We start from the raw sequence: 22,377 nt of genomic DNA on the forward strand, positions 1-22,377 counted from the left end.
CCCTTATCTTACAAGGGTGTTTCCATTAATATATCTGAGGAGCAGATTTTCTTGCAAGAGCACAACAGTATTGATTCATATTCTGTTTATTATCCCTGGTGATCACAAGTTGCTCCTGCAGATGCTCACCAGCTATTCCTCATTCTGTAGCTGCACCTGAAGTACTCTGCACTCCTCTATATTGAATTTCACCTGGTGGACTTTCGACCGCCTCAGACTTACCAAAATAATCGCGAACTAGTAGAGCTGTATTTTTTAACAGTCTGGTTAACCCTTTTTAAAATGCCAGAAGCAAATGAGTCAGTAAAAACATTAAAACTGCACTTGCTTTTTCCATTCAGCAATAGCCTTACACTTTCCTTTACCTTCCGCTAGATCTAATTTTTTCTTGTTGCTTTTTATGACATCTGGTATGACTCATTTTGCACTTCAGCCTGATTTTATAATCATTCACTTTGCTTCCCCTTTATGCTCCTCAYTAATTATCTGCCCCTTTTCCCCCACTTTTTTTGTAGAATCCCTCTTTGATTTCAAGATCTATGAAGATATCCCTATGCAACCATAATGATATCTTACTATGCTTCCTGCCTTCTCTTCACATTGGCCTAATTTGTTATTGTGCTTTAAAATAAACTTTTTTTTTTCCCAAGGAACTGTCAGTTCTTTTGCCATCCTTTATTTATCCTATTATCTTCCCCAAAGCCCTACTAGTTTCCTAAAGCTGTGAGGTTGGAGAGTCTCTTTATTTAACTCCATTATCCTTGTTCTCCTGTTCTCACTCCTTCCTCTTTTTCAAATAGTGAATGCTACCATTTCGTGATCACTTTCACACAAATTATTTTCTGACTTTATATTCCTAAGCTATTCTTTCTTAGTTATAATCAAATCTGAACTGACTACTGCCTTAACTTTTTAAAGATGTAGGTATTACATTGTCAATCAGAGGAAATCGCTAAGTCTTGTCCGTGCCCCACCATCACTTTTTCAGCTATCAGGGTAATTAAAGTCCACCATTAATACCAACTCTTGTCCTTTGGGCACTTCTACACATGCACAAAAACCTTCTCCACATTATCCATCCTTTGCTATTTCCACACAGATATGCCACAAATCTTCCCCTCACCTTTCCTTAGTTTTGGAGCAAGCACGTATAGTTTGGATRAGCAACACTACATGTCCTCCCTTCGTCCATACCTGTCCTCCAAGAAAAGTTATCTCCCACCTAACCAGTAGTCTTGTGCTTTGTCCCACCATGTCTAGTGCCTTTCAATTAAACTTGTGAATACTGATGACAGTTTGTTGAAAAAGAAATGAAAGGAGGTGTCTGATAATGGTGAAACAACTCATTTCAGTTACCAACCAAATTCAGCACCTGTTTCATTGGTCAGTGAAGAACAGTTGAGTATTTTGTGTGCTTAACTGATTTACATATAAAAATAATGAAAGTTTAGAAACTTGGAATTAGAGCTAAGTATATCAGTATAAAATCCAGATGCGTTTTATATCAGTATAAAACAGTGGGTTTAAATTGAATGATTTTTTCAGTCAGAAGTCCAGTTTTGCAGAACATTTTCCTTATCTTTCTCTCCATTTGGAATGAAGAAAATTTCAAAACCACGAAATTTCCCACAAAATCAGAAACACAGTTTCTAGTTCTATTTATAGCCCCAGACCTACTACAGCTGATAACAAAAAAGCGGACAGACTCCTAGAGCATTGCTCCTAGTGCAACCACATACAGATTCAGTTTCAAGCACTGCTCTTTTGCCTCTCCCACAGAGGTATGCTCTGGGCACTGTACAGCATTTTCTGGGAGCATGCAAAAAGAAGGAAGTGGAGAATGAAGAACATCAGGAGAAACCAACAGAGATACTTGATGTCAGGCACCAAAGGAAAGAAATACAAGCAGAGAAAAATAAAACTAGAAAAGGAAAACAGGAAAAAAGACAAGAAATAAATGCACAAAAAATGAAGACATCTACAGCTGTGGCAGAGCAATGCCACAAGGAGAAACAGCACATATCTATTGAAACTGGTAGGCAGTGCCATCAAAACTTAAAGGCATAAATGACAAAGATATAAACAGAGCACCACATACATTGTGACAGATCTTCTTTAGGGTCAAAACTGGTCATCTTTGGTGACTTCCAGCCAGTCAATGGTAATCCAAGGTTTTGGCAATTCTTAAGACAAAGCTAGGTATGCAGTAGTCGTCGTTCTCAAGAGCTGTTTGCCTTTTKTGCAAGGTTTTACACAAAATTTCAAATATTTTAGCTTCTGAAAAACTACTTGGCCTATTTAACCCAAAATTCAGGTAGAACCGCTGTCCAAATGAATACAAGGACCATGATTTAGTTTAGTATTTCTGGATAAACAAAAGGGAAGTTGAAGAAAGAAGGGGGACCATGCCAAGAAATATGTTTATCCTTTTATTCTTCCAAACTCCACTAGTTTTGACAGATCTGCAAGTTTAAAACACAAAATGTCTGACATGAGAAAAGTGGACATACTTTACAAATATGTTTTTTAAAATGCTAAGGGTTTTTTATGACATATTGGAAGATGAGGGGAAAGTCAAATGAAGACTTCAAAGAGGACATGCTATTTCCTGCTGAGAACCATCCTTCTGTATTCGCTCCTACCCTGACAAACTTGCCATTGCAATGTTGCAGCATCACCCAATGGATCACCTCCTAACGCACAAACCTTTTACTACAGATGACTTTGTCCCTGCACCACCGATGGCAACCAGTCTGAATGGATGCCTCAGCAGAGCGACTTGGGCCACTGGAAACCAGCACATGTTGGCTCTTGACAACAGCACTTGAACATCACTTCTGAGATTCCACATCTGTTCATTTGCAGTATAGCAAACTTACCAGCAGTATGGTTTTAAGTTAGCTCATCACAAGCTTGGTGGTGTTGATTATTTAACAAAATTGAAGTGATAAATTAGTTCCAACTCTGAAATTTAACTTCTATCCTGCAGTATGGGACAGAGGAACAATAAAGTAAAAAAAAAAACAAAAAACCCTAGATATTTTTTCAGTTATCATTACAGAGGGATTAAAGTAGATTTATTTTCGGTAAGACTTAATAATAAAACTCTTGTAGGAATAATACTGTGCTATGTTTTCATTCTTACTACAGCAAGGCCTATATAGGCCTATATATGCCTATTCTGTACCCATATAGGCCCCTACACGGATCCTTGAGGTGGGAAATGCCTGCACAGCTTGTTTCTACAATCCTATGCTCTTCATACAAAGAACCTAAATGGAAATATTGCCATTGTGCTCTCCTGAGTACAGGACTTGCTTCCTACTATTGTCCCTTCAGGTCAGTTAGCCCTATATCTCCTCTTCCTTGCAACGGGCTCGCTAGATCACACAGACCATATGGTGAGCAGGGAAGTGTAGGATCCTCAACCTCTCTCAGTCTGTCTGGGAGGAGACAAAGGAGTGGCTCACTATTTGGCATCTTTTTACTCACGGGGTATTACATCAAAAAGAGCTGATTTGACTGTTAATAAGAATGACAGTGCTAGGAGGTTATTAAAAGTTAATTCCATTCTGCAAATCATAGCCATGTATCAACAGCCAAGTCAGAGAATGGCTTATTTTCCATCAAGTACCCATGCAGTCCTCACTGATACCCAATGGAAAAATGTATATGGATTGAGGATAACCAGTTTGTCTTACTGCTAGCATAGGGGTATACACAATATTAAATAATAAGCATGCCCTAAGGAATCTATCATTCTGTAGATAAATTCCATGTGGATGTTCAAAGACTCCTCCTTCCACAGTATCTTTAAGCTAACAAAGACCTATGCCTTCCTATTCAAAAGGGAACAAGGAAGACATTTCCTCCTCTTTTAGCCTGCACAGTCTTTCTCCAGAGTTTCATGAATTTGAAGTTCCTGTAATTGTCTATTCAAATTCAACTGCATTTTGGGGTATTTGTAAGTTTGTGCATTGGTATTTTTCAATAAAGAATATTTATATTACGTGTTGTACCTGTAGCAACAAGACCCCTATGCTTTTTTAGGTGGTATGAAAAATCTAGTTTTTTCTTGTCTTGTGAAGAATTAATTTATACTTTAGATTCACATTTTGTTATCATAGCTTCCCCACCCAGTCTCTAGTAATGGAGAGGGGGAAAAAAGAGTTCTCAAAGTAAGAGCAAACTAGACACCTTTTCTGACGTGTATTTGTATGGATGGATATGTTTGTGCACAAGCACTGAAGATTTTATTTGGGATATTTCAGATTCAGGCTTCATGAAGTGAATTTTAACATCTGAACAATAACAACAGTAGTAACAAATTCACAAACAGTCCCTCTCCATAAATGTTTAGGGCAATATGCCCTGTATTATCTTTATGTGAATATAAATACTGTCTCTCCGGGCATAGTGCTTATATTTTGTGCTGGGCCATTACTGCAGCTGACAAATCAGGAGGTGCATAAATGTAACAAGGATTAGAAAGGATTTATAAAGTCTTTATCAGCAGAGTTTTCACTCCCTTTCTCCATCCTTCTATTTAATTACAGAGTGTTTCTAATGCCACGCAATGCAATTTATAGTTATTATTAAAAATAGTCTATCCAACATTATTAGCTAAGTGCAAAGAAAGCGATGAGAAATTAACAAAGGAATTGGTTATTAAATTAGAGGTTATGTGTTTTAAATACAAATATGAAACAATGAATATAGTTAGCTCTTTTTAACTTACATATTTTACTATCCTTTAACAAATCATTATTAAAATCAGAAGTATATAAAATAGTGCAATTTATCCTGAACAACCAATGATTTATAAATGATTATGTATGGTACAACGTTTCAAGCTTTCCATGGCTTTTTAAATACGAGTCAGCACTGATTCCCAATAGGGCATCTCGGTACTAAGGTAAAATAAATAATCACAGTAGCAGGAGAGGATACCATTTGCTGCAGAAAGGAAATCTCACATTTTAATTCCATGCTATCCTGGATCTTGGCCAAAACAACAACACAATTCTGCACCAAAGAAAAAACTTGTATCATGTAAATGCCTGTTCTAACAAGCTAAGCCTACAAGTAGCCTCAGCGCTCTTTCCTGTCACTCACAGTATCTGAGTGCAGGCTTTCATAGCAGTGAAGGGTGAGATTCTGGCATATATATGCATGCATTTATTCCGGGCTTCTTTTGAGATATTCTCTTCTTACTAAACTGCTAATGGGATAGGGTCAACAGTGAAGAGGGAAAAACCAGAGTCTCTCAGCTGCTAACATGTACACTGGAAGCTTTACTTTGACCTTTGGTATTCAGCCTATGCCAATTCAAATGAGACAGATGAGCAATGATGCCACACAGTTTGCATTCTGTACCATTCAAAAAGCAAAGATGGTAAGTTTGGTGTATCAAACAGTTTGGTTGAGTTTGGTGTATCAAAACTTATGAAACAAAAGATGGTGATGAGTGAATGTACCAAGCTATCTTGTCTCTTTTGTCTTTCTTACCTCATTTACATAGACCCAGTGACTATCCTTTGAAGCAAGGTTGGTTTCCACAGCCTACAAAAATAAAAAAATATATAATAATAAAAATAAATAAAACAGGTGAAACATATTCAAGAGATAACTTACATTAAAAAGGTACTACTATAAAGGTCATTCTGATTGCTTTCAGTTGCTATTGGCTTTGTTTCAGTAAAGCTCTTTTAATCTATTCCATTGCTACTTGACGGAAAGGCATTTTATTGGTTGCAGTCACATTTCTCTGACCAGTATCTAAACCAAAGTACCTCATACCATGAAGATATTCTGTAGATGCACCACGAAGGCATACTGCAACAGGGTGCTAAGCCAACAGGATAAGGGATCCTATCATGCACAACTGCAAGCAGAAGATAATGTCTTTCCCATGGTATATAAGATTTAACTTCCATGGGATGATATTTCTAAAGGATCCTTGTAGGTAGGGTTTTCAACATGTCTCAGAATATACTTCTATACCTCTGTCTTACTACAACTATAGTTATTTAGCCTGTTCAAAGGAAAATAACACTCTGAGCCGCTCAAGAGAAGTTCATATGAGTCATCCTCTCTTGCGACTTACGTCACACCCAAGAGGATATTATGATTTGCATGGACATTTTGCTGGCTTCCTGGTATGGACCTGGGTGATTATTGCATATTATAATAAACAGCACATCTCATCAGACAGCATATTTATCAGTACACATATAATCCTCATGCTTTGCTAAGATGTTAAAACTGGAAAAGACCACTATAGCACAGCCAGCAGTACTAGCAACGAGGACCTCAATGGAAGGATTTGGCAATACACGTGCAAGTTTCTAGCTGTCTGCTGGGATTGACATGGATAAGCTCACTTCAGGATATTTTATAGTCTAATAAAAAGGTACGGAGCATGAAAAGGTGTATGCTATAGTCATAATATCGGTAATGTCCTACTTAACACATGCTTAAACAATTATTGCACATTCACCCCACCTAATAAAACAGGTGAGTGCAGGGGGCACGTATCTTAGGAGGCAGCTCATTGCACAAAGCTGGTTTTCTAAGTTCCTGCCTTCAGCCACTTCCATCTGCTGTGACAATATGACTCTGCTTACTGAACAGATACAACTACTCATACAGCCACGTTATAAATGGCCTTATGGATCACTGAAGTGAACTTGCTTAAAAAACAAACACAAATTAAAAAGATCCTTCCACTTATTATTTTTTAACCTGGATAATTTCAGCACCCTGCTCACTGTGTGCATCCTCACAGAAGTGGCAGGGGTGCAGGGACTATGCGGGCTGCAGCACTGTGCCAGGCAGAAACAGCATCAACCAGCTTTGTCTCCAGACCATGCTGGTATAGTAAGCTTCTCAAATATTTAGCTTCAGATGGGATGAATCACCTTCTCTCTGACTACAAATGACTGGTTTAGAATAAACACCCACAACTCTCACAGCTGAAGTGAAATGACAAGATATCCATCCCTAACATAGGCAAAGGGAATAGTTACCTGGCCCCAATTAAAAAAAAAAAAAAAAAAGAGAGAGAGAGAAAAGGAAATGAAAAACTGGCTAAGTAGTCAACACCAACATTTTAACATGGCTCTTTGTTTATATTCAGTGTTGAAAAAGATGTTAATAACTTGCCTAAGTTATTGTGTTTAAAAATACTATTCATTTGCCTATCCTACACAAACCTAAGATAACTGTGGGTAATGCACGTACCTCAATCTATTTCTCATTGTCTATACAAGGTGAGTAGAGACAACGAGAGATTTAAAGTATTCCTTTAAAGAGACAAAACCCCCAAAAGGGAAACTGCAAAACAAATCAAAAGAGAAAAACCATCGCAGACAGGACACAGTATTTATCATCATCATCGTAAACAGCATTATGGAAAATTTGAGTATCCCTGGTGTTAAGGTAGAGGAGAAACACTAAACAACACTTCTGACGTGACAATCCTCTCTTAGGCCTGCAGCGACAAATTGTTTCCCCTGATAATTGTCTACCTTGCATTTCTTTTAAGCTAGTTGGAAAATTAAACTGCCCACCTAATTGAGGACTTGCAGCTACTAGAAAAGGTAACAGCAGTGAAAGTGAGGGTGAAAACATGCAGCTCTCCCTATTCACCCCTCTAACATATTCTTCCCACAAAGCCAAAACAGCCAGGTGCTGCAACGTATAGAGGAAAAGCAAAGTGCTGGCAATAAAAGCAAAGCAAAACTAAATACCGCTCAGGTGCAGTTATTGCATTGGCTACATGTTGAGATTTATCTGCCACAATGAGCAATTAGTAGGAATAAATGTTACGGCTGGGGAGCCAGAAGAGCCAGGGAATTTGAGAAGAATTACCGTAACTCATTCTTCTGGGTTCATATATCTGGGCGGAGGTTTTAAAACCAGGTGCCTGAAAGCAGGCTGCACAGAGTCAGCGCGCGAGCCCACTCAGCACCTCCTACGGGCGCCAAGGGACGCTGCGCCCCAGAAGCCTGAGACGCGGCTAGAAACGTAACGGTAGGCAGGCAAGTTTAAATTCTATAAATATCTTCAGTTTAGAGCTGCAGCACACAGCACGGAGCATTATTCCAGACCCTGACAGGCTGAGGGGACAAAGTTTTTGTATTTTGTTTTTCAGATTTTGTGCCACATTTCTGGACTCACTGTCCTAAAGAATCCTAAAATGTCCTAAAATGAACTATCAAAAGAGACAACTCTGAGGTTTCGACCCTCAGATAGCATTGGTGCATAGGTGCTGCATTGCCAGAGGCCGTGGAAGTTAGGCAGCGTGAGGAATACGATCTTGGGGACCTGCGATATCTGTGAGCAAATTTGTTTAGAATTCTTGGAATAAGAAAGAAATTATATATGTTTGCAATTTACAGCGTTTCTACTTCTTTATACAGGAAAAAGTATCAGCATTTGGGAGAATAAGGTCACCCATTTTTAATTAGTTTTTAATTATTCAAACCATTCAAGATCTTGCAATTTATTTAAGCTGGTGCTATCATCCCTTCAAAAAAATCGTCCACAAAAGATCCTGAAGGACCTATTAAAGCCTGTTTCATAAATGTATCCTATAATAAAGAAAGCGGCTAGGAATGTTTCCGATTGCTGTGGCTGAGGAAAAGCTCTGCCATCTGCTGGAGCAGAAATCATGCGCTAAAATGTGTTACGATTAATGTCGACATATAAATGACATTACCAGAAGCAGGCCAGACCGGGAGAAGGGGAGCAGGGAATGCAGGCAACAGCGGGTAATTCCTCAGCAGCAAGCATTTGCAATAGAAATGAAATAAGGAGATACTGAGCATTAAAATACGAGCATTAGGAATTCAGATCCCATACAAAGACTTCAGATCAGCGATGAAAGAAAAGAATGAGATTCTTCGTGAAAAATTATCAAAGATATTTTCATGTATATGGTTTTGTTTACTTTTACATGTATACCTTAAAAATAATTTACTGCCAATAATCCATGACATTATTCTATTGGAATGCTGCGGAGAACAAATATGTATATTGCTTTTGTGAATAAGTAACTTGGTTTCTTTATTTTATCTAACAGCAGTTGCAGAATTAAAATAAGTTAGGAAAGTGAGCAGTAAATACCACTATATGCAGAAAGAAAACAATTCTGCAGAAAAAAGTGCAACAGGACACGAACCATCCCCTCCCGACTTTCTCCCAAATCCCAAACCGAAGACGTCGCCAAGGGCAGAGCGGCGATCGCGACGGCTCCTCGCCACCGCCCGCGGCCGTTGGGCCAGGGTCTCCCGGACGGCAGACGCCGATGCTCCCGCTGTGCTTCCGCCCTTGGGAACGCCGCAAACCAGCGGCTCTTCAGAGCCCATTTGTYGTCTTTTCCTTCTTCGTATTTCCAAAGCAATTGGCCCGAACGTGACAGATGCACCCTTTTAATTTCTTTTCGTTTGCCCATCATTCGCAGGGAAAGGGTTACGTAAAGAAGGGCCTGGGGAAGCAATCGCGGGAGCCCTCGCTCTTTGCGGACGCTCTGCGCAGGGTCGCACCTCTCCTCCTTCCCACCCTTTCGGAAACAATCAAACTACCCTCTCTTGCTTTCCCCCAAAAGTACAAGAAAAATTCTTCAAGACCATTTTGAAATCTATCGTAGTAAAACAGCAATGGGGAAAAAAAATTACTATCTTTTTTACAGCATTTTCTAGGCCTGAGCCAAACCTACGACTGCTTACTTCCATTAGCAGGAAACAGACTTTTATATTTTTAAAAATGGCTTTATTCTGGATTCAAATGGCCAGGAAAACATAATAGAAATTAGGGAACCAGTTCAGCTTCCAAAGAAGAGCTATAGACCAAGTTTTCACTGCAATACCTCTGACAGTAATTAACTGGATAGTATCAAAGTGCACCTGTTTATCTGAGAAGCTTTGTATATGCCTTGGATACAAATAAGTCAAGACAGAAGATATGGAAAAGTCAATTCTGGTAGAGCAGACGGGTTCAGTCTATATCCCCTATATACTTGTAATATATTTAGAAACTCCTTCAACTAAAACAGTGCAGCTGACGTCCAGCAGTGACTTGCATAGGTAATAAACCTTCACAGAACAATCTCTCTGAACCAGCTACTGAGAGTCTTGTAATTCATTAGACCCTTTCTTTCCTTGCACCTTAAATAAATACTTGTCAGTTCAGTATCTCCAGAGGAGTGCAACTCCTATAATGTTTTATAGATTAAAAACAGATTAATAAAATAAGCCTTACTAGTTGCAATAAATATAAGTATTTCTAATAATTCAAAGAAAAATGTCAGCCTTGGGTTATCTCCTTATAATATTTATAACGTAGTGAAGAAAAGTGCAAACTGATACTGTTTCTAGCGCTTATTTGATAATCTTACCATTAGTACATGGATTAAAAAAAAAGTCTTTCCAGGCCGCGATATCTCATCGACTCAGCCCAACACGGAGCACCTATCTTCTGGCCATCGCCGCCTTGCATCAGCGAGGCGGTAGCTCCCCCTCCGCTTGCAACGGCGGCAGCCAGTTCAGAGTCCCGGCGCACACCAGCTTCATAGAAGCGACGAACGAACGGGAAATACGACACGTGCTTTTAACACCGCCGTTGCTTCATCGCTCGCTGCGCACGCGACTTTGTCCTTGGTCCACGCTCTCAGCACGTATTGATGGAAAACCTCCCTGAGCGGGGCCGGTTTTCCGAAGCCGCTGGAGAGCGTGCGGCGAAGCACGCGGCCCGACGCCCRCGCATCTCTCTGGGGCAGGAGCACCGGGATGACCGCGGGCCTGCCGTGAGCCTCCGCCGTGAGCCCCCGCTGCACTCAGCTCCCCGTGAACCCCGTGACGCTGCGCCCGCGCTCTCGGCCCAAACTGGCCTCCCCAGCGACACCGAGCGCCGTGTTTGCTCCAAGGGTATGACACGGGCCCTTTCCTGTCCTTAACCTCTGTTCCCCCATAAGCTAAATAACTCAACAAGAAAAAAAGAAGGAAAAGAAGAAAAAGAAGAAAGGAAAATACATCCCAGAACAAATCCCCTAATACCAACAAAAACAGAGTTCATTTTCAGTTGCTAATAAGGCGTTTCACACAGACTGGAGCAAATATGACCCAAACCTTTGCCAACCTGCAGCACACGCTCCTCCTGCAGCTGATGAATGCTAATTAGGGAGCATACATGACATTTTATGCACTAGGACCCGATAACAACCCAAACTGAAGTATCCTAATAATATATTTTTAATGCTTGTACTGCATTGGTTTTCTTTTATGCTAGGTCACGTACAAACAGAAAGAAAACTATCTTCAGGAAAACCTACCTAAAAAACTTTAATCTTAACCAAGAGGAACACGTAAGATGAAGAAAAGGGGGTGGGGAGCAGAGGAAGCGTGCGCTGCAACGCCTCCCAGTCACGTGGCTGCACCATTCTCGAGGAACTACTGAAATATATGCAACGCTGCCTATCATTTTAGCCATAATCATTTCAACGTAATACTGCAGGATTTCTGTTTAATCTGATTCACATTTTATAGGTAATTTTTATTTTATTCCCCTTCTGTTGCCCTTCCCTTTAATGCGCACTCCGTGGAAGGACACGCAGAAGTAAACTCCTGCCTATGGAGTGCTTCCAGAAGCGTTCAGGATCCATCTACTCGGCAAAGCTCAAATGTCACATATTATTTATAAACGTGCTAACTGGTGACCATCTAACTACACGGCACAGTGGTGACACCRGATAATTGCCCAGCTGTCAGGAAGCAACATTTCTGTAAAGACATAAATCTCATGTTAACTRAAGAACACAACCTCTCAGAAATCTTGCACCGAAAATTTTACCGAAGTCACACACTGCGCTGACTTTGAAGACCCAAGGAAATCTTTGAAAAGAATGATTAAATTTTGCTCACTTAGATACCGCATTTCTTTTGAAGATAACAGGTTTGTACATCTGCACTCTAAGGCAACGTCTCACCTTTCTGGAGGCAAATTTTAATGCTTTGTTAAGACATGGAAAAGCAGCCCGAGAGCAGCCAAACTGCGGAGAACAGAGGAAAGTAAAATTCATTAGGGCTGGCCAGCACCTGGGGCTTTTTTTTTTTTTTTTGGGGGGGGGGTAGGGAGGGAAAGGGGTCCCTTCCATGAATGGAAGAAGTCACCGGTGACACTGAAGAAGTTTATGTTCTCTGCTTGTTTGCTGAAAAGCGGCCCGTCAGGCCCCGGCCCCTTGCAAGTAGGGCCCTTTGCAGCGCGGAGGGCCGCTCCGCGCTCCGGCAACGCGCGGCCCTGCGGCACTGACGGCGCGACACGCTTCACAGACCCGGCCAGCCCCACGCTGTGCCTTCGCGGCTCGGCTCAAAAGAAAAGCTTCAGCTCCAACCTCACGTCGCACCAGAAGTTCAATATAATTTTACAGAGCTTGCGCAAAGCGTTTTATGGGCTTTCATCCTTTTCATAGGGATAAACCCGGCAGACTGCTCCAATGGTAACCGCACCGTTAAAGAAACATTTTCTAACATGCGAACAACACAAAACAGAGAGCAAAACCGACTAACACCTTCCTAATTTCCTCTTTTAAATGAAGAGTGCCGCAGCGTGCCAACACGACAGCTGAACGCTCCCGGGAGTCGCGCACCACGGCACAAACCCTGAACTGGAAGGACCAACTACACGGACAAGAGGCCACTTTRTTCTTCATGAACTTTTGGTTTTAATACTGATTCATGGTTTCTGGCACAAAATTGCCAATCATACTGCAAGGCTGTTATTTTATGTTTTTTTTTTTTTTTTTTTAATCTCTATGAATTTGGAAAGATACATCCACACGAAAGTTTACCCTGCCCACTACCCACCTTTTCAGCTACTTGGATACGTGCAATCTCTTCTCTTAAATTCCTTAAAAACGCTGTGTGTTTTTTAAGGAAAGACGATGACACTAGCCTTGCCTCAGCCTCAGACATAATCACTTTCAAACCAATCCTTTTCTGCCTACAGCACTCTTATTTTAAATCACAAAATAAATACATAAATCAAGTAAAATCCTCATGGATCTGAGGACTGGCTTGTCAGTCATCATGCTTTTTACATGCACAAACAGTGCCACAGGCAGATCACTTAACCATCTCAAACCAGAAGACTCTTCCTGATCAGGTCTGCCACGAGGAAAGAGTATTTGCCTTTCTTCATATCGCACGAGGATATCACAGAAGCAGGGCATGAGCAGATTTGACTGAAAACCATACTTTTCCTAAGTGCTTGTATATGATTATTCAGGAAAGTACCGCAAAGTTATCAATTTAAAAATTTATGTTCAGTCTTTTGATACAATTTCCACTTCATCTAACTAACACGAGCTCACCTAGTGTTTGCGAAGTTGGAGACAAATGGGTTTTTGAGAACTGATGTTCCTCTATTGTCTGGAGCAGCAGCTTATCTTCYGGCTCCCGGGAAACAAGCGTTCCTAACTGATTATTCCTTGGTTCTGTTCTTGAAACGGAATCATTTTTAGCATTTGTAACTACTGTAATCTTGTTCCCTTTGTTTCTGAGGTAGAATTTAAACAAAACACAGATTTGTGTTAAAATTTCCATGTTTCGGAGCTTCCATATAAATTGAGAGGAAGAAAAATGTGAAACTAATAGGTTTTTAATTTAAAAATTTGCACTTGTTTGACTTAGGATATGTCATCCTTAGCACTGATTTCTATTATCCCATCAAAGTATGGGAGGATACACAAGGGAAATTTCTTCCCTTAAGGCTAAAGACAGCTTCCCATTCCTCACTGACAAAAAATAAAGTACACTATCTAGTGCATTGTTTATGCAGAATGACTTATATAGAGGACCCTGTGTCTATGTTTTAAGCTTCCTATGGCCAGAGAGAGAAAGAGAGAGGAAAAAACAGTTCCTAACTATTATTGAACACGTTTTTTAATTTAAAATTTCGGTTTGTGACAAAGTATGACTAAAAATAAATTTGCTTCAATGTACATCCATGAAAGGGAAGTCAGATTTCAGACTACTATATGAAAGCATTCAACAAATATTATTTCTTTTTCCTAAAGACAAAGTGAAAGCATTGCAAAGTCATCTGCCTCTTTGCTGGAAGTCCAAATGAGACAATTTTCTTCTTCCACATCCTGCAGCATGACTGCAGCTTGGAACAATATCCACAAAGACAAATAAAAACAAGCATTTATATTCAGATTACCTAATCTTAGCATAAAATGCTGCTGTTTCTCTTGTATAACAGGATTACTGCTTCGCTTTTTTTTTAAGCAACTTTTAAAGTACATTTACTTATTCTTCTCTGCATGTGTACACCAACATAAGAATCATATCACTGATGGATAATAGAGACTTAAAAATTCCCTCAAATAATTCTAATAGCTCTTCACTCAGTCCTTCAAGTAAATTAACTTTAGAAAGAGGTAGCAGATATATATTGCATGCAAATAGATTACTCAAAGAATAGAAACAAACTGCTAAATAATCAGATAGAACTGTCATTAACAACAAAAGACTAAAAAACACAACAAAGTACTGAACAGGGAATTGACGTGAGATTCATTCTCACTGAGGAAAAATCCAGGGGAGAAGGGAACAGGAACCGAGTCCTTTACTTGCCGCTAGCTTTGGTCATAAGATGCGTGGTGTGTTCAAAGTCGCTGGCCTGCAGACTCTGCCTGGGCGCACTAAATACGGGCTAAGACAAAGCCGTGCGCTGGAGACCACGCTGCAGGCACCTTTGACTGACGCTGGCGAGAAGGTTAACTGCAAAACTGAGAAAAAAAGGTTTGACTCAAGGAAAAGTTTTAAAAGATGGTGTCTTGGAAAGCCAGAAAGCAGAAGGCACAAACTGGGATTTTGTGGGAAGTCTGGGGGTGTTAATTGCAATGATGGAGGGAAAAAAAATGACACCTGAATTGACCCCATTTTCATATCGGGGTTGCATTGGTTTTTAAGGATGACGGAAAAGAATGTTGCAAGTGTTATTAGATGAAGATATTGAATAAAGACCTATCCTTAAGTGGTTACCTGATGGGAAATATTTATCCACGACACTGTCACCTGACAGAAATCCTGGAAGAGAAGAATTAAGGACTAGAGATGCAGCTGGAGACACAGGAGAAATTCAGACAAATTTCTGAAGATGACACATAGGAAAGAATATAAAATATTAATTTGACATGATACTACAAGTTGTAAATACCTGCAAAAAAAAAAAAAAAAGACTTGGGGTGTTTGACCACAAAGACAAGACAGAGATGGGATGAAATATGGCAGTAGAAAGAGCTGGGTAAGTGGGGAGGGAGCTGCCCCGGGGAGCAGAAACCCTGCCTAGGGCAAGCAAGCAGAAACCCCATTCACCCCAAGCAAAGAGGAGGGTCAAAGGGAAGAGCCAAGGGCTGGGACCTGCAGGTGACGAGGACAATATACAGGAGGGAAACAGAAATAACTAAATAATGGAAAGGGGATGAGGGAGGGAGGAAATAATCACAAACCAGAGGAAGAAAAAAAAAAAAAAAAAAAAACCCTCCAAGGAGACTGGAGATTCACACGATAGCAGGCACCGCTGAATTACACGAGTGACGAATTGATCAGCCTGTCAGCCCCGAGCGGGGACGGAAGGGAGGGTACGCTGGGTCAGGACGCCAGGCTGAGAAACCCGGCCCCGAGGCAGAAAAGGAATAAGAAAGAATCAGAAAAATCTCTGTTCACTTCAGGTCAGGTGTCACTGTTAGTTTACTGCAGAAGAAAGTTGGGGAATTTTTATACCTAAGTGAGGTAGAGGCACAGTGCAAATGAAAGTAGGAGGCAGCTAATGAAGTTGAACAGAGAGATAAAAGACTGGTGGTAAAAAGAAACAGTCAGTAAATGCAACCACTGACAAGTATTCTCATTAAAAAGGACCTTTTGCAGGTAAGTCTATCAGATAAGACTTTCCGTGCTGGCCTTGAGGGGCTCACTCTGAAACTACTAGAAAGAGAAGGCTAAAAATTAGAGAAAGAGCCGAGAGGGCTCACAGTCTCTAAAACTGCTTTTAATTTGCCAGAGTGAAAATTATGTTAATGAAGATACACTAATGGCTACGCCCAAACTGAGAGGCCAGTGCAAGATGTAAAACTAGCAATAAAAGAACAGAAATATGAAGGCATTACAGTGAGAAACAGAATGGTCTTTAGAGCAATATCATAGACAACCAAGAAATAAACAGGGACATCGTGGCAAAACAGACTGAATCCGTGTACTGTGGGGGGTGTAGAGGAAAGGAAAGAAGGATTTCCTGGGATAGTGCAGGAATCAGCTAGTGACCCTAGTCACTGTTCAGTCAAAGCTGAATATAAACAAATACATCTTATCTATTAAGAAATTCTGCAGGGGTTGTGTGCATTTGGCAAATTTTAAATTCTCAGACAAGGCCAAAGAAGAAAAACTATCAATAACGATGGATCTTGTTGAATAGCATGATCATGAGTCAAGCAAAGGTAAGTCCAGCTCAGATTCCTAGCTTCAAAATGGAGAAGCTTAAGCAAATTCCAAATTTCCTCTGCCATCCTCAGATTTTGAGCTTTTCAGTTATCCTATTATGTCAGTATTTGCTCCTTTTGAAGCTGAGAGCTTTAATTGCTTATTTAATATTACCATTAATGATCCCAACAAATACTGTTAAAGAAATTTGACAGAAAACTAAGAAGTGAGGTAAATACAGAGGTATTTAAAGAATATCTAAAAAGAAGATGACTTCCAAAACTAGATTAATGTAATTATGGTGAAATACATTAGTATGAAGAATAAGGTCATGCAGTCAGAGAACAACAAAAATAATTGCTACTATTTGAGGCTTCATCAGTTTGAAAAACACCAGAGGTTTGTTAGAGGTTTATTGTCTGTGATCCACCAATTGTGCAACCATGAACTAGACCCTAAGAATGTATCAGCTGAGACACTGTCCATAGAGTAAGAAAGTATTAATTCCACCAGAGAGAGACCTTCATAGCCATTATGGGGGTGAGAGCAGAGCCCAAGACTGGATTGTGAGTTTAGTGGCAGAAGAACTGAAAGAGAACCTGCTGGATCTCTTCTCAGTAGCTTGGGAGGATAAACACCAAAGAAGGAGCTCAACTGCTTAACTTAGGTGGCAATGCTGCCACCAAGCAGAATGAATACAGGCAGGTTGTGAGTATATTTTGGCTGAGAATTCAAAGGTTTCTCACTATTGTCGTGAGATCCTGAACTCATTTCACAAAAGTAGCGGAAGCCAAAATACACCCAGTTTGATTTCAAGGTGATGCATAATCAGTTTAGGAAAGCAATTATGTAATATTTATGTATTATGGCAGCCTCTGATCTCAGGGGACAGGAATAAGTAAGCTGAGAGTTCACTTCTCATCTTGCACCCCTGAGAGAGCACAGAGATTGAGTAACAGGCTTGACGACTCCTGAGTTTTAGGATAAAGACAAAAAACATACACTTAATCCATCACATATTGCAGCAGAGCTGCCGGAGTTAATGCTGAATTCACATTTCTATTAGGAGCTCAGACATTTGAGGTTTAATATCTCAGACGTCCCAAATCGCACCTCCCGGAACTTGGCAAGCAACTTGTCACCTGCAATGMAATTCCTTTTCCCAAACCCAAATTGTTTTTAAAAGATTAAGGTGTTTTAATTTTTTAAAGCAATGAGTACAAAAGCAGCAATCTTTTACCATTCCAATAAAGACTGTCTAACATGATCTTTATTATTTATTAAAGCTTGACTTTCAGAGAAAAGAAAGCATTTTTTCAAAATCTGCTATTTGGTAGCTGAGCTGCTGTGTTCTGAATTTAGGGCTGAGAAAAGAAGACTAATTACTTCAGCTCTGAACAACTTGGTCAAAAAAAAAAAGGGAGATGATATTTCATGAAAACCATATGATTCAGGAACTAATAATGTGATATGGGAGGAATATTAGTTCCATTCAAATGGAAAGGGACAGGATTTCATCCTCAGAGTTCTCCTATCTCTTAAATACTGCTTTAAATTCTCCAGAACTGATATACTTAGAAGTTAATATTAGGAGACAGGTAGTCTATATGGTTGTGTAAAGTAACTCAGTCAACAGGTCCTTACAGAAGCATCTATTACAAACATAAATTCACACCAAAAATTAGCCAAGAAACCTTAGGCACAGACAGATGTTTCACATCTGTAGAGCTCTATTTTCACCTTGAAGAAAATAGGTGTGACATTGTCCGATTTGATATCACTTTTTAAAGAGTACTTTGAAGATATGTACTCTTGGCTACGCTCATAAATCTGTGCCTTTTATGGCCTTCTCTATTACAGCATTCAAACTGAAACCCAAGCCCTGAGCTTACCGCAGTACCACTGCCAGTCCGCGCTTGCTGGTTATTCCCACTGCGTCATGCTGACAGCTGCTAGCCAGCCGGCGCTTTGCCTGGCTTCAGGTGAATGCCGGAGGGCGGCACAAGTATTCTTCCTTTATGAATCTGAAGCTCGTGGACAAAATTGCCTGGGCACAACCCAGAATTACCCTGTCCTTCCCTGGGCAGATGTACACGTGTGCACGGATATGCATATGTACATGGATCTCTGGGGATGGGTACACACAACCAAACAAAATAAGGAAACTGGAAGGCAAGAAAGGGTAGGCTGTAATTTCACATATAAAGACTGGTGCTAATGGCCTTAAAAACATTTGGGTCCAAGCATAAAGGATACTTTAGAGCTGTGTTGTTATGACACTAGAGTGGGACTCTGAAGAACCGGTTCCTGGATTTATTGTAAACTTCTTGGAAAACGATGAGCAAATTATCTCAAGTTTGACGTACAATAACAACTAACTCCAAATTATATATGGGTGCTTATATATATATATACACACACACGCACACATATATACATGCACATAAAATGTAAGTTTCAGATAGAAATGCTATATATAAAAATATAAATAATATGAATATAATATATAAATAGGAAGAAATAAAATGTCATAAATGTTTATTTCAATAAAATACACACAGGCAGATGTGCAAGTACAGCCATTTCCTTTTTCCAACTCATTTTCCATTTTGACTTTTTTAACGATAAAGTCACTAAACCAAGGATGCTCCCCGTAGACTGCACAGGGCATTAATCTCAGCAGCCTCAAGGCTTTACCTTTAATAAAAATTCTCACAAGTTACAAATGACAGTAATATATCCAGCTATATGCCTGCAGAGCTCTTGCTCCGCTCAGAGCAGGAGCCTGGGGAGAGGCGTTCAGCCTTGGCCTCCGCGGTGCAGGCAGGACACGCAGGCACTGGTGTCCCACTGCTTCATGGTTCTCTCTATCCCCAAACCGGCACTTTGGCCTCGCTCGGACACGTTGGGGTGTCTCTTATGTGGCAGTGTAATCACATGCCTGGAATAAAGAACAAATTTCTACAAGCAGCCTCTTATCCAGCAGGTGATGCTGGGTCTTACAATTAGAAGAACTCCTGGGCACAAGCAACCTGCTGCTGAACCCCCTCTCCCAGAAATTGCTATTATTTGAAGAAAAWTTGAAGAAATTATTATTTGAAGAAATCACAAAAAAGAAAGGAAAAGAGAAACATACACATCAGCAGGGTTTCTTGAAAATCTGCGTAGGTACAGCAACAGCACAGGTCAGAACAACTAAGTATCTTCTTAAACTCCATTTATCATTTGTGATGGAGCTATACAACCAACAACATAGAGTAAATACGAAATGAAGGGAGAGAAGGGTAGAGGGAGAATCTGTCATGATTAGTGCTTTTGATGTTGACCAAAGAAGCTGAAGTCTGTGTCGTTTGTACCGACAGCTTGCTAGAAAACAGCATGTGGCAAAGCAAAAAGCAGCCAGTCCCTGGGACAGCTTGCTGTGCCAAGCTCTCCAACGGCGGCCGCACGCCATCACCAACTGCAAGCGCAGGATGCTGTATGCAACTCTCCAATCCATGTCAAGTAACGGCACACATTTAATGAGAGCAGCTTACTTAATATTGCTTCGGGACATTGCCCATTTTCCCTCTGGTTCTTACCTAAATCCATGAGCAACAGTTAAAATCATTTAGTATGGCCATCTACTACAGTAATCAGTAAATGAAAATAGGTAGCAATAAAAGACCTATGACCTAGGTACCTAGGACTTGGAACAGCCTGTGGGAGCTGCCACCCAATGTGTGCATCTCGGACAGCTTTGCCCAGGCAAACCATGCTTGCAGCTGTTGCAGGGACTCGTGTCGCCCAGCACTAACAACAGATCCGTCCTTGCAGCTATGCTAACAAGCAAAAACTGTCTGTGTATGTTTCGGCCATCGATTTTAAGTTTGGCTATATCTAAGTAGTATTTATTGGTCAAATTAGACACTTACTTGGAAATCAATACATAGCATTAGACTACACAGTTTGATTCTCTTCTGGCCTGTATGTCATGTAATCGGTCCCTTCTGCAGCAAAACACTAGATCAGAATAGCACCAGCTTACACAAGGCCTGTGCCACGAATGTAAGGAGCCATCCTGGAGAACAGCCCCGTTTTTCCTTCCGCTGGGAATCCAAAGCGTGGCTGGCTGGCTGGCTGGGCCACATYTCCCAAAGCATGCCGCAGACGTGAGGCACCAAAAACGTTTGGAGTAAGAAAACAGAGGAGGATGGCTCTTTTGAAATGGTTTGGATATGCATGCTTTTCTGTAATCACTTGTCCACTTCTGGGAGAAAGATGCTTTTCCTACTCAGGGCAACACTTGCGGACAAGTGGCAAGAAGCCATTTCCCCCTCGAGCTTTATTTGTGCCTTGCCTTTGAAAGCACATCTCACCGTTTCACTTAACTGTGTCAAAGGAGAGACCACACGGCTGCGCGCTGTGCAAATTGCCTCGCACAGCAGCCTGCACGCCGCGCTCGCGCCTCACCTCCCCGAACCTCCGATCGTTCCCTGTTGCTTTTCATTAGGTCTCTTCAGCACTTCTCTATAAAAGCTGTCTGTCTGCCGGCTGACTGCTGCCTGCCCCTCGCAACCAGCACAAGACTCTTGCATTACTCACCTGTCTGCGCTGCCCAACTAAAACAGAAAAACTATCAGTCAAGCGAACAGACTGCAGACCACTACCTCTCTTTTGCTTCACCTTAGGCAGTTCATGCTGTTTTTTTCAGACAAGGATTTATTTTCCAAATTAATTACAAGTATCCCACCAGTCCGGATTCTGACACTCTCCCAGCTACTTCCTTCACTGCAGGCTCTGAGAGGGGGAACGCTTGCCGCTAGCTGCAGATAAAACTCTACAAAAATAAACATTTCTTCCCTCCCTATACCTCATAGCACTGGGGGTTGCCTTAATAAGGTATACTAAAGACTTTAATTTCCAACCCCAGCCTTTTTCTTTGGTTTTGGTTACTCCAAAGCCTTTTTTCCTCATCCGTGAGCCCTCCTGCTCAGAGCACCCTGCCCCTGTGCGGGGCCTGGAGCCCGTGTGGGACTCGCCGGCTCATCCCCTGCCTCCTCTTCTTCGTGACTTTGAAACCTCTTACGCCGCTGAAGCTGCGCTGTGAGAAACGAGCAGGGCAAACAAGTCTCACCCAGGTTTCAGAAGCCAAAAGGTCAGCCAACAAGACAATTTTCCACCCCTTTTATCTGCCCATCTAGTTATAAAATGAAAAGGACTTTTTTTTTTTGGCCTCAGTATGTAGGAATGAATGCCCTTTACAGTCCTCAATTCTAGTTTAATGAAACTGCAGATACCTAGTTTTATTTGTGTCAAAGCTACGCATATGTGCATACATATCCCTCCAGATACCAAACACCACAAGGTCCAGCTGCCAGCCTAGGCAATTGCCAAAAATCCATCAGAAGAATTATCCTCGCTTTAAAAACAAACAAACAAACAAAACAAAACAAACCCAAAACAAAAAAACCATCTGGCATTCTTATGCTCTTCCCATTTGAAATTCTACTACTACAACCCATGATGGATTAAGAGCAACCAGGAAAATATAACCCCCAGGACAGATTTTAAATAGTTTTCTTCATGTAATTTAAAAACAACTAGGATGTCACACAGCTTTGTCAGGCTTCACAAGGGCCTGAATCTTTCTCTGTGACTACAAGTATAATTAATTTACACAACTCRAACTTTCTCTTGCATTTAATAACTGATGATTAATTGCTGAATGTACTGCTTCTCAAGTCCCGTTCTTAAGCTACCTGCCTGTGCAGCTGGGGAAACGTGCATACGCAAGCCCTAAGCTCTTCTGCTCCATCCTATTGCCAGGAAAGGCTCAAAACCTGTCCCAGTTGAATAACCGTGGTAATAACTTAAATAAACTGAGATGTCTTGATGTTAGCACAGTTTGAACTAT

The 22,377-nt window shown here is 40.8% G+C and overlaps 1 protein-coding gene across 1 annotated transcript in view; it reads right to left on the minus strand.

Moving 5' to 3' along the window:
• Positions 1-22,377, minus strand: part of GRID1 (glutamate ionotropic receptor delta type subunit 1) — a 555,021-nt gene that overhangs the window by 122,875 nt on the left and 409,769 nt on the right. The window contains exon 5 of the mRNA XM_026069970.1: positions 5,509-5,562. Within this exon, the coding sequence (XP_025925755.1) occupies positions 5,509-5,562 (54 nt within the window). The remainder of the gene's footprint in view (positions 1-5,508; positions 5,563-22,377) is intronic.

Source organism: Apteryx rowi, unplaced genomic scaffold (assembly GCF_003343035.1).
Source record: "Apteryx rowi isolate R43461 unplaced genomic scaffold, aptRow1 scaffold_30, whole genome shotgun sequence".
NCBI classification, from domain to species: Eukaryota; Metazoa; Chordata; class Aves; order Apterygiformes; family Apterygidae; genus Apteryx; species Apteryx rowi.